The sequence below is a fragment of the Alosa alosa genome, chromosome 15 (genome assembly GCF_017589495.1).
Source record: "Alosa alosa isolate M-15738 ecotype Scorff River chromosome 15, AALO_Geno_1.1, whole genome shotgun sequence".
Lineage (NCBI taxonomy): Eukaryota > Metazoa > Chordata > Actinopteri > Clupeiformes > Clupeidae > Alosa > Alosa alosa.
This window is the reverse complement of record NC_063203.1, coordinates 24,727,534-24,741,310: the sequence shown is the minus strand read 5'-3', so window position 1 is coordinate 24,741,310 and position 13,777 is coordinate 24,727,534. Positions and strand designations below refer to the sequence as shown.

Genomic DNA, 13,777 nt, shown 5'->3' with positions numbered 1-13,777 from the left:
TGCTATACATAGATTCTGATGTGCATAGAACTGCACATTGGTCATGTTGGTTACATTTAAATGTTTCTATGGTGTCTGGCATAACACAGTGGCATTATGTTATTATGACAAGTTTTAGGTGAAAGGTTTCCTGGTTTGTTTTTGAATGTAAAAATACTAATATTTCAGCCAAAGGCCTATGGCCATTTAAGCATTGTGACTGTTAATTTTTTGTGTGTTTTGTGAAGTTCCAATTGCCTGACAATTAACATTTGAATTGTGTTTACAATAATGACATTACATTTAAATTAATAGAATCTCTCTCTTTCTCTCTCTCTCTCTCTCTCTCTCTCTCTCTCTCTCTCTCTCTCTCTCTCTCTCTCTCTCTCTCTCTTCTCTCTCTCTCTCTTTCTGTCATTCAGCAAAGAGTGCCTTGTGAGTTCTTCAGGGAATGACAACACAGAGAACGGTCTCTCCGGCTCCAAAGCAGATAACAAAGCAACACCAAAGGCATGAAGGCGTGTATGTTTCTACATACCACTCCATGTATATATGTATACATGCAAGTGTATATACATATATAAATATATGGTGAAGAAGATATGTATAGACAGAGATTACTATAATGGACTGCTTTATTCTCTTGACCCTAATGGGGAATTGTACTTCATGGATTGGAACATATGATTATTATTTTTTTAAATTATTATTATTATTATTATTATTATTATTATGATTACGCTTGAGACTTGGATTTATAGGAAAGTGTCACGGGCTGGATTCATAAACATTGCTATGCTAGCTTCACCCTTAGCAACAAACAACAACAGATCCTCTCCTGTTTACATGGGCTGAAGACTGGGTTCAGTATAGACATTCAGATTCAGATCCAGTAATGACTGTAGATTTCAGTGGGTGTGTGTGGGGAGAGACAGAGGAGCTTTTTAGATGTGTTGCCCCTTGTCCCTCTGAGTTAGCACTGGACACCCACAGCCTCCATACACACTGCCAAAGGTCTGCCAGCATCTTCGCTGGACAGGTTCAACTCAGCTCACTGCAGCACATGAAGAACAGTTCATTTTTTTTTACCGTATAGTAACATAAAGCTCATATTTGTAAACACTTACATGCATTCCAAAGTAACACTACTGAGGGGGAAATATCTAGGCAAGCAAAACAAGACCCTTCTTTCAGTGCTGTCTACACCATTGCTCTGCTTATCAGATATTCCTCAAGCAATGGAGGCAATGACATGATTAAAACACACGTTAGACCTCTCAGCACATATCCTAGACCCTACTCTACAGTCTACAGTCTGTTAAAGGTGCAGGACGTGTAGAATGATAAATAAAAACCCACACAAATGAGTCCTTCACGCTGGAGGGTGGAGCAATATGGGAGCTGTTTCTAAATCCAGCCCTGCACAGACTTTTCCTTTCGCTTTAGATGCGTCACAGGTGCCTGCACATGCTTCTGACTTCCTTACGCTTTTATGGAATCTTCCTTCCTTCTGCTACTCACACACACACACACACACACACAAAATATATATACGCTAACGTTTTAATCAAAGATTTTAAAAAAGATATAGAGATTTTAATGAATATATAAAAACATGGAGGAATAATAAGAAAAAAAAGACAATCCCCCAGAACATGATCCCATCCCTCATGAAATGAATGGACTATTATGACGCTGCTTTGAGAACAAAACAAAACAAAAAGCATTTTTTGCATGTTGAATGATTTTATATAGACATACTGTATGTACACTGCACCATATGAGACCCACCTTGTACAAGTTCACTCTCTATTATGTTTTGGTTTCTCTATCAAAGCCTGCTCTGTCTATGTAAATCCAAACACCAACTGTACACATTGGAAAACCCAGTTTGACTTGATGCCAGACAAACTCTATTTTGTGTGGGCCGTTTTGTAGGGGCAGGGGTTCTCAGTTGTGCGTCTGGCCACTGTCTGGCACACCATAGCATCCGTCTGTCTTTCTCTAGCACACCTGCTAATTCTGGTCAGTGCTTTTGGCCATGGTTGACGGGTTATTGCTAAGTAGTGACAGAAGGAAGAAGCTTTGGTGTGGATTAAGTGTTAGCCCCTGCTGAGCGGGATGTGAAACTATTCAACACACCGTTCTTTGGGCAGACGACACCTTTACCTTCTTTTCTTCTTTTCTTCTTCTTCTTCTTCTTCTTCTTCTTCTTCTTCTTCTTCTTCTTCTTTTTCTGATACTGTCTGCCCACCAGTCTCATAACTGCCCATTGCCACCCCAATGTTCAGCCCTTTAAATACCTTTTGTTGTCTAGAAACTTGAGTTAAGTCCAGAGGAATACTCATCCTTACACAATCATAGCAGTTGTGGTATTCATCTGTACTTTTTTAAGGCAAGAACCATATGATCAGCCATAGAAACGTAGGAACTTAGAAACGTAGCTTTATCCTGTTTGCAACCAGTGAAGTTAAAAAATACCATCAATGTTGAATAGTTTATATCAATGTAATGATGGTCTTACTGATATCCATTCATCTACCATACGACAGGTACAGGAACAGACTAAACATGTATACAGTATTTTTAGTATTTGAAACATACAGTAGTAATCAGAAGTGCAAGCTACCTGAATATTTGTCAACAACTGTATTGTCCTGCAGTAATGAGGCACACATGTTAATTCAATTCATAAACAAGACCAGCGTATTTTTATTGTGGAAAAGAACATAGTGAGATGATTTTATGATAAATTCATAATTTTATCCAAATCCTTATTTCTCCCCCTTAACAGTCTCTGACAACCTTTAAACCCTTTTTTGCCATCTGAAATTACGCATATACCTCCGTGTATCTATTTCACGTCTGAGATTCTAATTGTAATGGAAGTTCAGGAAAATGTAATCAGTGAATGTTGCTTTCAGTGATTCGGATGAAAGCAAAACATGTAAATGTCCTCAGCAAACATTTGCAATGCACTCCCTGCCTGGATGGAGGGATCGTAGACGGTGCCATGTTTGAAGAGGAACCCCTATGGGCACTTTAACCATGTAGATTATTTTTATTTTTGTTTCAGTGTAAACATATGTAAACATTGTAAATGTGTGGCATAGGGAAAGTAACCGAGTGTGCTATTTGAAGAGAAGGTGTTGACAGTCCAGTGGAATATAGGTATATTTCTGTGTGGATAGTATGTAGGATAGGCATGGGAAGGTGAGCTTCGTTAGGAGTTGTGAGTGCTTCCGTGTCCTGGTAAGCACCTTTAAATAGCAAAGGTCCTTTTCACTTGACGCTACTTCAAGAATCAGGGCCTTAGCTCTCCTAAGGTTGGCTTGGGAGGGTTTTACATGCTTTTAGTGCAGTGGCATCCCATAATATCATGATCAGCCATGATGTGCTTGAAATTACTTATGGGAATTATTTCAATGTAATTTGTACGATTACATTTGACTATACCATTGCTTTTATATTATTATTATTATTATTATTATTATTATTATTATTATTATTATTGGTAAATAATCCAAAGAGTTACCTCTGCACCATTTACCATTTTGTGTTTCTAATCTGATCCCAGAGCAATAATGGCATTATTTTATTCCCATGCTTTTAATAACTAATGTTGCAATATACAGTGTGTTTGTGCGTGTAAACAGAGCTACTGAGTTGGTGTCCATTTTGGGACTGGGGCCATTGGCCTTGCTTGTCCATGATCTGGCGATGATGTTTATATTGGTCAGGATGAAGGAAAGGGGAAAAATTGTGTTCATAACCAAAACACACACACACACACACACACACACACACACACACACACACACACACACATACACACACACACACACACACACACACACACACACACACACACACACAGACCACCCTTACATTTTAAGTTTAGAATGATGCTGTTTGGCCTACATGGGGCCACTAACTCCAGATTTCACTCCTGCACATACCTGTTATTATTATGGTATGCTGAAGAAGTAAAATACTCACGAAAGAGAGGTTCATTCCACTACAGTTCAAAATACATCTGCAACACTTATGGATGTTGCAGATTTCCATCTATGCATGACAGGCATTAGTGACCTGGTGGCAACTGTAAAATCACACTGAATGCTAAAATGAGTGAGGCTGATGATTTCACCAATACTGAACAATCTGTCAAACAATCTGTTTGCTGGTGGGGTTATAAGCAATATTGTTAAAAAAAGGAATGTTTGAATCTGCGTAACACAGCTTCCGTTAAAGCACATTTGTTTTGATTCTGGCCTTGAAATGGATAATAAGCTTAAGGGGTTCTTTTATTTTAATATTTACTTGCCTACTGTTACATATCTACTTAGTTTCTGGTCTATTTGCACTTTACATGCACTCAAACCTTCTGCGAACACCATTAGTCTGCCCAAGTCTTTCTCCAACATGTCTTCCCACTGAAAGAGCTCGGACAATGAATGTACAAGTCACGCTATCCTCCCGTCTTCCTGTTTTCTTCCATCCTTCCTATATCCTCACCCACCAGCCGCTATTCTGTCCCATCTCTCCTCTGTGTATGCTCTGTATCTCGCAGCTCTTCTCTCTCTTTCTCTCTCCCTCTCTCTCTCTCTCTCACTATCTCTCTCTCTCTCGCTGTGTTATGTCTCTTGTCTGCCTCAGACCCCTGCTGTCTGATCTAGTGCATTGTCATCAGTGGGGATTGATTTTTCTCTGGGCTCGGCTGCTTGTGCCTGGATTGAGAGGCGCTCTGCACCAGAAACAGCAGCCCAGCCCATTTCAACTGCAGCAGTGCAGTCATGGAATCTCCCGCCCCCCTCTCTCTCTCCTTCCCTCTCTCCCCCTCCTCTCTCTCTCTCTCTCCTCTCTCTCTCTCTCTCTCTGACTTGCTCTCTCATTCTCTCCATATCCCTCCCCTCCCCTTCATGTAGTTCCTTTCTATTGTTGTCCTTAAATTTGCTTCTCTATTTCATCCCCATAACTTCAACTCTCTCTGTCTCTCTCTGTCTCTCTCTTGCTTTCTCTTACTCTCTTGCTCTCTCTTTCCTCCCAGACATTTGTTTTCTTTCCTGTATTTCATCTCCATATATTTGTTTCTCATTTCACCAGCTCTCTCTCTCTCTCACTCTCCATCTCCCTCTCTCTCTCTCTCTCTCTCTCTCTCTCTCTCTCTCTCTCTTTCTATCCATCTGTCAGTCATCTATCCATATCTATCTGTCTGTGTCTGTACAGTACACAACCAATGCCAGTGTACACGACAGTGGTTGTCTTTCTGGAGACTATGTATGCCACTGCATCCAGGACAGGCAATAGTATTAACTTATGAATCTGAAAAGTATTTTTATTGTACAAAGTATTACTTCACTGATACCCTGTCTCAGTGTCTGCCTATATACAGCCATCACACAGGGAAGTGAGTGATTTTAAAGACAGAAATGCATATCTACTTTTTTTGGCAGAACTGACCATTATGTTTTAGCAAACGGGCTAAACAATGGAAGTGAAAGAGATGAAATCCCTAAAAATGAAATCTTTACTGAAATGCATTGTGGGACAAATGAGCTGTCCATTATTATTTGATGCATAATGCAAACCGAGGGGCAATTTCTTTTTTTAACAAACTTGCTCCAGATTCTATGATCTGAAAACTAATAAAAACTATAGAGGAAATTTTATGTACATGATAAAGGTGAAAAATATGTAATCCTGACTCATAGGTCTACCACTGCCACTTTTGAAATATCTACATGTTTGGATTTAACCACACACCATATGGGAGCCAGGGCTGTTTATGTAGCCATTGCAAGCAGATTTCTCTGGTCTTGGACTGTGGAATGAACTAGTACATGCTTGTCTGAAATGAACACTTGAGCACCCTTGGCTCGCTAGTCTAAAGAGATGACGTCTCACCTCTAGATTAGAACAACATCAGCAATGACCTTTAAAGTGTACTCCAATTTGATACTCATATAAGGATTTCACTGCCCGGACGAGCGGCTCCTGCACCCACTGCCAAGCCAAGAGTCAGCGCGGTCCGCTCATTACTTGCCCCCGCACGGGGCACTTACTGTCCAGAACCCCACCGTCTGGAGACAACACAGTGAAACTGTGGCCCGGGGATGTGTAAAAAGATAAAAAAGCCATTTTCTCTTCTAACCCATCCTTCTGCATGTATGTGTTCTTCTAGCCTCCCCTAGTCCTATTCTCCCCTTTGGGTGTCTTCCCATTGGTTTACAAACTTTCAAATGCTGTTTAGCGTAGTCGTTCCACCCCACATGTAGACCACATTTTACTGGGGTTGTCTCCAGACACACATCTGGCTACACAAGACTAGATCGGAACATTCCAGAAAGGGACTTATATTCTTCCCCTGCAGTGAAACTCACTACATTTCCACTAGGGATATAACAAGATATGTATACCTAAATACATAGAGATTACAAGAGCTATCCCTTTTGTGATGGTACTGTACTGTTTTAACTCAAAAAATGTAATATCCCCACTATCTCAAAGCTTTTTGTGGGCTCAGAGAAGGCTAATAATCTGTATGCCTTGAAAGCATACAGTGCATGGTCACTATAACTGTTTTTTTCTAGATGATAAACAAAGCACTGGACACTTTTACTCAAATCAATATAGCCTTGGATTCAAACTGAAACGACACACACAGGCAGACCAACACAGAGTAACAAGCACAGGTGTACATGGTGACAACAGCCTCCATCGTATCGACTGTCCAGACACCCTTGGATGAGGAGGCCAATCCCAAATAACAGGGGGCGCTGGCATGGATTTAGTCCCAAACTTGCAGGTGGATCCATTTGGATCTACTTGGCATTTGGTACGAGATCCAGAGCATGGTGCCCAGTCATGTGGGATGCTTTTGTTTGAAAATAAACTTGTTGTCTAAGACTCCCCATCTGGGGTTAAACGAAGGCTGACAGGTGTATGTATTTAATGTGTGTCCACTCCATGCGCCGGACCTCTCTCTTTATAAGCCCTGCACCATGTGTGTGTGTGTCCACGACTGCTTGAGGTGAGCTTGTCTGTGTTCAACAACACAATGCTTCCGTACTACTGCTCCTCTAACCGGTAACAGTGAATGTGTACGCCGTCCACCTACTGTACTGACCCTCTGTGTCCTCTGTACAAATGTCTGTCATTAATGCTCTGATCATGACTATGCACCTCAGTAGACTTTCTCTGGACTGTAAAAAAAAAAAAACAAAAAAAAAAAAATCTAAGTGCATATAACAAAATAAAAAATTAAGTTTGCTTAAATAATGATGGATTTGTGTTTGTGTGTATTTATTGATCTCAATAAAGAGACTAGTGTGTGTGTGTGTGTGTGTGAGTGGTGTGAGTGAGAGAGAGAGAGAGAGAGAGAGAGAGAGAGAGTCACTTAATAATATGAGAAGGAATGTCAGGGAACAGAATTATGATATGGGGTTATGATCAAGATATGAAGGTGAATTTTAAACCCATTAATCTGAAGCTGGACAAACATTGTGGGGGGGTACGATATGATAACTCACATGACATGATTGACAGAATTGCTGAGCTTACACTGAACTTTTGACTACTCACATTGCAAGACAAATGAAAAAAATGCATTATTTTAATTTAATTGACAATTATATTATTATTTGTATATATTTTTTTATTATTATTGAAGAATTTTGGACTCATGAAAAACAACCACTTATTCAGACAAATCCATCATTTATTTTATAACATTACCATTTATCAAATGTACAGACAAATTATTTCCTTAATTACATTATGTACAAGAACACATCTCACTCCGTTTCTACTGCCACACACACACACACTAACAACACTTCATCTTCATATATTAACACGCTTACCAGAAACACAACCATGCACTAGCATAAAACTCCACTCCATGAGCACCAACATCTAAATCCACATTTGCACATTTTGTGCACACAGAAAACACTAGGGCGTACATGGTGATGGTTCGAAAATACCGATAAGTGTTCAAATACATGATTATTTTCAAGTTGTGTGTAACATTTCACACACACACACACACACACACTTCAAAGGCTAGTATTTTCAACAAAGTGACAACAAAGTGGTGTTGATTTTCTCAGTGATGATGGTTACGTGCACAAATAGTTTATGAAGTCGCATTTGAACCTATCACACTGAAAATAAAATGGTGCTGTTGATTTTAATACAGAGTAGCCAACATGGTATGTGCTTTCTGGTCCCGTATGGCAGCTTTTCATGTTGGCATTGCACTCTGAGATCAAGTAGTGGCTGAGAAATCTCCCAGCAGCCTCTATGGTTATTTGGCCAAACATAATACAAAACGTTTCCCCTGAGAAAGTAGTATTGAATAGCACATCACACAACGATTCTGCACCCTGCATGACATGAAGATCACTCTGTGCGGACATCTGAAGTTACGTCATGGCAGAGACACTCGGCCTGCTTCTGTGTGCATATGCGTATGTGTACTGTGTGTGTGTGTGTGTGTGTGTGTGTGTGTGTGTGTGTGTGTGTGTTTGTGTGTATATGCTTGTGTGTGTGTGTGTGTGTGTGTGTGTGTGTGTATATATGTGTGTGTGTGTGCATGTGTGTGTGTGTGCATATGTGTGTGTGCATATGTGTGTGTGTGTGTGTGTGTGTGTGTGTGTGTGTGTGTGTGTGTGTGTGTGTGGGGATGGAGGGTTGGATGTGCACACGAACAAACACACACACACACACACACACACACACACACAGAAGCTCTCCTCATGGCTCAGTCCTCTTACATTCTTCTTCTGCTCACCGGCTACAACTGAGGAAAAGAAAAACAATGTCTTATTCAATTGTTTAACCAACAGCAACTTAGGATGTCTTTTGATTACATGCGTGTTTATAACTGATGCAGTTAGTCCCAAAAGAGGGGCATTACCATGTTCTTAATTAGCTATTAGCTAAATGGGTGTTCTGCAGAGCAATAGCACTTCTGTCAGGTAGGTAGAGCAGAGAAGCTACAGCAACGGGCCTAAGAAACTGGTTTATTAATATGAGCACTACAAAGTCATGTTAAATGCTATGATCAATCCTGAGTGAGATCCTCTGCTCTACCCTGTAATAAAAATGTATTTATTCAAGTGATATAAACGCATTACACATAAACTAAACAAATAAACTGGCCCAATTTAAATGGCCGGTAAATTGCACTCAATGAGCAAAGTGTTGAACTCTCGTGTATGAACTCTGGGAGGCCTGGGCTGACCCACCGATGCTTGTGCTTAGGGTCTTGCTCATGGTGTTAAATTAGCAAATAGATTTTGCCTCGTTCAGTCGCGGAGTGGTTATTGGGAAAATTTGGAGAATTCCCAGTCGGCCGGTAGCGTTTTGAGGCCAGGCTGATTACTGTGAGCTTAAAAAGGGCATAATAGTGTTGTTTGTAGAAGTTCTTTGCTGCACCATCCAGCAACCTGGACTGTAGGATTGCAGACCCCCCCTCTCTCTCACTCCCCGCAGCTCCTCCCCGCAGGCCTGGTGATAACAGGGAGGAGGCCTCTGGAGCTTGAAATCTCCCGGTAATATTTAGAGTCCCACTCCGCCCCTGGCCTCATTATCAGATTAGATTAGATTATTAGAAAGCCTCATTATTAGATGAACTTTAGTTCCACTTTCCACTTTGCCCATCATTTCAATCAGGGCCCTACATACTCACATAGCATAACTCTGTCAAAGCAGCAAGATGACTTGACAGGACTATATACATATAAGTTACACTTTATAAATAAAATGTATTATTATTATTATTATTATTATTATTATTATTATTATTATTATTAGTAGTAGTAGTAGTAGTAGTAGTAGTAGTAGTAGTATAATCACACTAAAATATATATATAACATTTATTACACGTCTCTTCATAATGCTATAGAATGCTCTATTCACTTTAGGGCGGGACAAGACCCCTCCGGTTTGCCCTGTCGGGACCTATTTCCCGATAATGACCGGCGTTCTATACATTATCCCTTACATATCACACTGTATATCACTAAAAATTGTGCGCGGCCAACTAACCTCCATGACTGAGTGGATCCAGTCCAGCAGGTCATCCACGTTGCAGTAGACGCCTGGCCTTCCCTCCCGAGCGCAGCCTACACCCCAGCTCACCACGCCGACCAGCTGCCAGCGGTTAGCCAGGAACACCAGGGGCCCACCACTGTCCCCCTATCAGGCCAGCACAGAGGAGGTCATCAGCAAACAGACAAGCAGCCACACCCAGGTCACACAGGTGTCATATTCTATATGCTTATTTATTTGGCGGAAGCTTTTTTATAGAAAACGACTCACGTATGTCAATTATTTTGAGGGCCAGTATCCCCAAAGCAACTTGGGGTTAAATGCCTTGTTCAATTGTCATTATGTACTGTAAGTCACTCTGGATAAAAGTGTTAGCTAAATGAATAAGTAATGGTGCATGTGTGTGTGTGTGTTGTACTGTAGCTGGACATTCTTCAACAATACCATGGTTATGGAATCAAGGTTGTCTAATACAGTTGTAATGGAAGACTAGCTTGGTATTTTATTAGGAACACAGGATGTTGTAAATGTTTCACCTGGCACGCATCTACTTTGCCCTGTAGGTAGCCAGCACAGATCATCCTGGGTGTGATCAGGCTCCCGTATATGGTGGGTGATGCACACGCGGAGCGGTCTATGAGCGGCACATCAGCCTTCTGTAGCTTTGGAGACACCTTCCCTGGAGAAGAGAGGACAGGAGGAGATGGTCAGGGAGATTGAGATGGGGCCATCAAAAAAAAGATAGAAAAAAGACATCAAAGCAAGCGTATGGTTTCATTTTGTTCGATACATGCTATGGAAATGTTTATTGTCTATGTTTAATTCTCGAGGACTAGGGTTGGCCACCAATTCCATTACATGCAGTAAAAGTTGTGTTGACAACACATAGATAGATAGATAGATAGATAGATAGATAGATCACAATAAAACCAAAAGCTCATTTGAATTGAGTGTTTGATCCAGGTGCTCACCTTTCTCCTCCAGGTACCCCCAGCCGGTCACCACCAGAGGGTCCCCAGCTATCAGGCCCTGGTTGTGGGGAGGGAGGCACACAGGCCTGCGTGCATCTGTCAAGAACCAACACACATGCATGAAGAGTGAGCATGCCCTCCAATACAACACCTGTCATATTATTAGTCGATGGGATTGAAGCAGCACAGCAGCTATTCATTAGTAAGTTTGCAAAACATTCCATTCCAAACTCTACACAGTTCTGCAGAAGTAAAGTCTGTTCCTCTTATCTCTTTTTTTTGTTGTTGTAATTTCATGATTTGACCAGTAGAGGTCAGACTTTACTGGTACAAGAGAAAGCAGAGTGTAGAACTTTGTGGCCATATTGTTTACTCCTTTCTCCATTTAGAAATGCAAGGGTGACGGGTGATATGGGTCCAGTACTGGTTGAGAGTCAACCACGACATGTCCGTCTGTGTGGCAGATGTACGTACAGTACCCCAGCGCTTTTGTTTATGTAAAGCACATTGACTGAAATGCGCTAAATAAATAAACTGGCCAGGCCTGGCCTTACACTGTGCTGCACACTTACCCCCAACAGTGATGGGGCTGCTCAGCTTCATCATAGCGATGTCGTAGTCGTTCCTCTTGGGGTCGTAGCCGCTGTGCGTGATGATCTTCTCCACAGATGACCCTCCTGATGTCCCCATGTACGTCCTCCCTGACACCACTCTCCATCGACTCAGCTCCTTCTTAGAGCTTTAGCATGGGAGAGATGGACAGGAGGCCAGTCAGGAGGGCAGTGGCAACATAAACAGGTCTTCCTGCTGTACTACTACAAGTGTGTGTGCTACATGTGTGTGTGTGCGTGTGCGTGTGTGTGTTCGAGCGTGTGTGTGTGTGAGCGTATGTGTGTCCGTGTGCATGGCAACATAAAGAGTTCTTCCTGTCATACTACTACAAGTCAACAACTATTTCTAACAATTATCATTCAGAGAGTGCAAATGGCAACACAGCTAAATAAGTACACAATGTGTAAATGTGTCAATTGCCCCTAGCTGTTGCTTTTGTGTTCTTTAGTAGAGTTAAGTCTTGTGTCTTGTGTGTGTGTGTGTGTGTGTGTGTGTGTGTGTGTGTGTGTGTGTGTGTGTGTGTGTGTGTGTGTGGTGTGTGTGTGCATGTGTTGGTGTGTGTGTGCGTGTGCGTGTGCATGTGCGTTTGCATGTACATTTGTGCGTGTGTGTGTGTGTGTGTGTGTGTGTGTGTGTGTACTGTATGTGTGTATGTGTGTGTGTATGTGTGTGTTGTAAGCCACTCACCCTGAGAAGCAGTGGGCAGCAGAGACGACCCATTGCGGGGACACTAGCGAGCCTCCGCAGGTGTGCTGTCCGTTCTGCTGCAGGCTCACCTGCCAGGGCCAGTGCTCGATCTCCGTTGACACGCCCCCCACAATGCGTTCCGAACCGCCCGTACGTGTTCCGCAGTCTGCGGAGACCAAAAGCACAGCCTGATTACTCACACACCTCTGGACACACACACACACACACACACACACACACACACACAGCCCCAGCTCATAGACATCAGGAGAAATGAATCTCACTGACATAGTTCACATATCACATATCACATGTTCATATACTGTATCTTGGTACAAGCATTTTGTTTTTATTTTTGTTTTCCCCAAATAGCATTGATATCATGGGTAAACTTTGCACAGCAGATAGGTCTAAAGGCTCAAATGCATTCTATTGTTATATGCTTTAAATTGAGACAACCACTAGGGGCTAGCGTTTCCCATGTTACAATAGACTACACCTCACGTGTAAAAGTAAACCTGAACTTTAACTTAACCCATGGATGACTACAGTGTTTTTTTTTATATTTCCTTTACAGCACTTTAGGCTTACTGGCTGAACATTTTTGATTTTTTCAATCGGTCTGTAGTTTGTAGATGTGGTGGAAGTTTTTTCTTAAGGCAGATAATATATTCATATTGAAAAAAGCAATAGAAAGTGGCAGTTCCAATGTAGAAATGGCTAGACCAAGAAAAACATTTAATCATGATTTTTGTTATATTAATGCAAATATAAGAGTCCAGGCTATATCAGTATCAAGGATCATGAGGATCTAAAACCCCTGACCTAGAGACTATTTTATGGAAACACTTACTAAAGGCTAAACAGGCTGTATGATAACATAAATGGCTGTATGTCAGAAACTACAAGAAGTCAAGTGCCTGTTGAATCTTTTTGAAACGCAGCTGTGGGGCTTTTCTTTAACATACTATTTCAGGCCTTCCTATGATCAACAGCACCGCTGCTGGAAAAAATTCTAGGGGAAACACTGCCCTACCTGATAGCCCCAAATATATTTGCATCTTTCTAAAACTGCTTTTCCATGTCTCACCTGCATAAAATATAGTATAAACACAGATATGTGTGCATTGACTTAGAATAAATGGGGTTTACTGCCTGGTCGGGACAAATGACTGTCACATATGAGTTAAACTTCAACTTCTTATGCATATGAAATGCATATTAGATACAACTTTATATTTTATTAACTTTTTTAACATATTGTAACGTCCTGGGTGTGTTTTGATGTGCAGTTCGGGTCTATGTTAATGTTTTGTGTGCATTGTATTGTCTCTGTGCCTTGCTGTGTTTTATGTTAACTGCCTGTAGAGGCGCTGCAGGGGGGGCGGGCACGCCTGAGCAGCAGAAAAGTTACAGTGTTGTTTTATCTGTTGTGTGAAGTTTGCGGGAGTTCTAGAAAAAAACGAGG

At 41.4% G+C, this 13,777-nt stretch overlaps 2 protein-coding genes across 4 annotated transcripts in view; one reads left to right on the top strand and one right to left on the bottom strand.

Annotated features, from left to right (window-relative positions):
• scn4ba (sodium channel, voltage-gated, type IV, beta a) overlaps positions 1-7,263 on the top strand; it is a 64,807-nt gene extending 57,544 nt beyond the window's left edge. For both annotated transcript variants that reach the window (XM_048264105.1, XM_048264104.1), the window contains one exon: positions 402-7,263. In XM_048264105.1, the coding sequence (XP_048120062.1) occupies positions 402-418 (17 nt within the window). In that variant the 3' untranslated portion in view covers positions 419-7,263. The remainder of the gene's footprint in view (positions 1-401) is intronic.
• Positions 7,264-8,663: 1,400 nt separating this feature from the next.
• tmprss4a (transmembrane serine protease 4a) overlaps positions 8,664-13,777 on the bottom strand; it is a 27,115-nt gene continuing 22,001 nt past the window's right edge. For both annotated transcript variants that reach the window (XM_048265594.1, XM_048265593.1), the window contains exons 8-13: positions 12,310-12,475; positions 11,583-11,749; positions 11,011-11,106; positions 10,576-10,718; positions 10,037-10,186; positions 8,664-8,785 (exon numbers count right to left, since the gene is read on the bottom strand). In XM_048265594.1, coding sequence (XP_048121551.1) covers positions 8,780-8,785; positions 10,037-10,186; positions 10,576-10,718; positions 11,011-11,106; positions 11,583-11,749; positions 12,310-12,475 — 728 coding nt within the window. In that variant the 3' untranslated portion in view covers positions 8,664-8,779. The remainder of the gene's footprint in view (positions 8,786-10,036; positions 10,187-10,575; positions 10,719-11,010; positions 11,107-11,582; positions 11,750-12,309; positions 12,476-13,777) is intronic.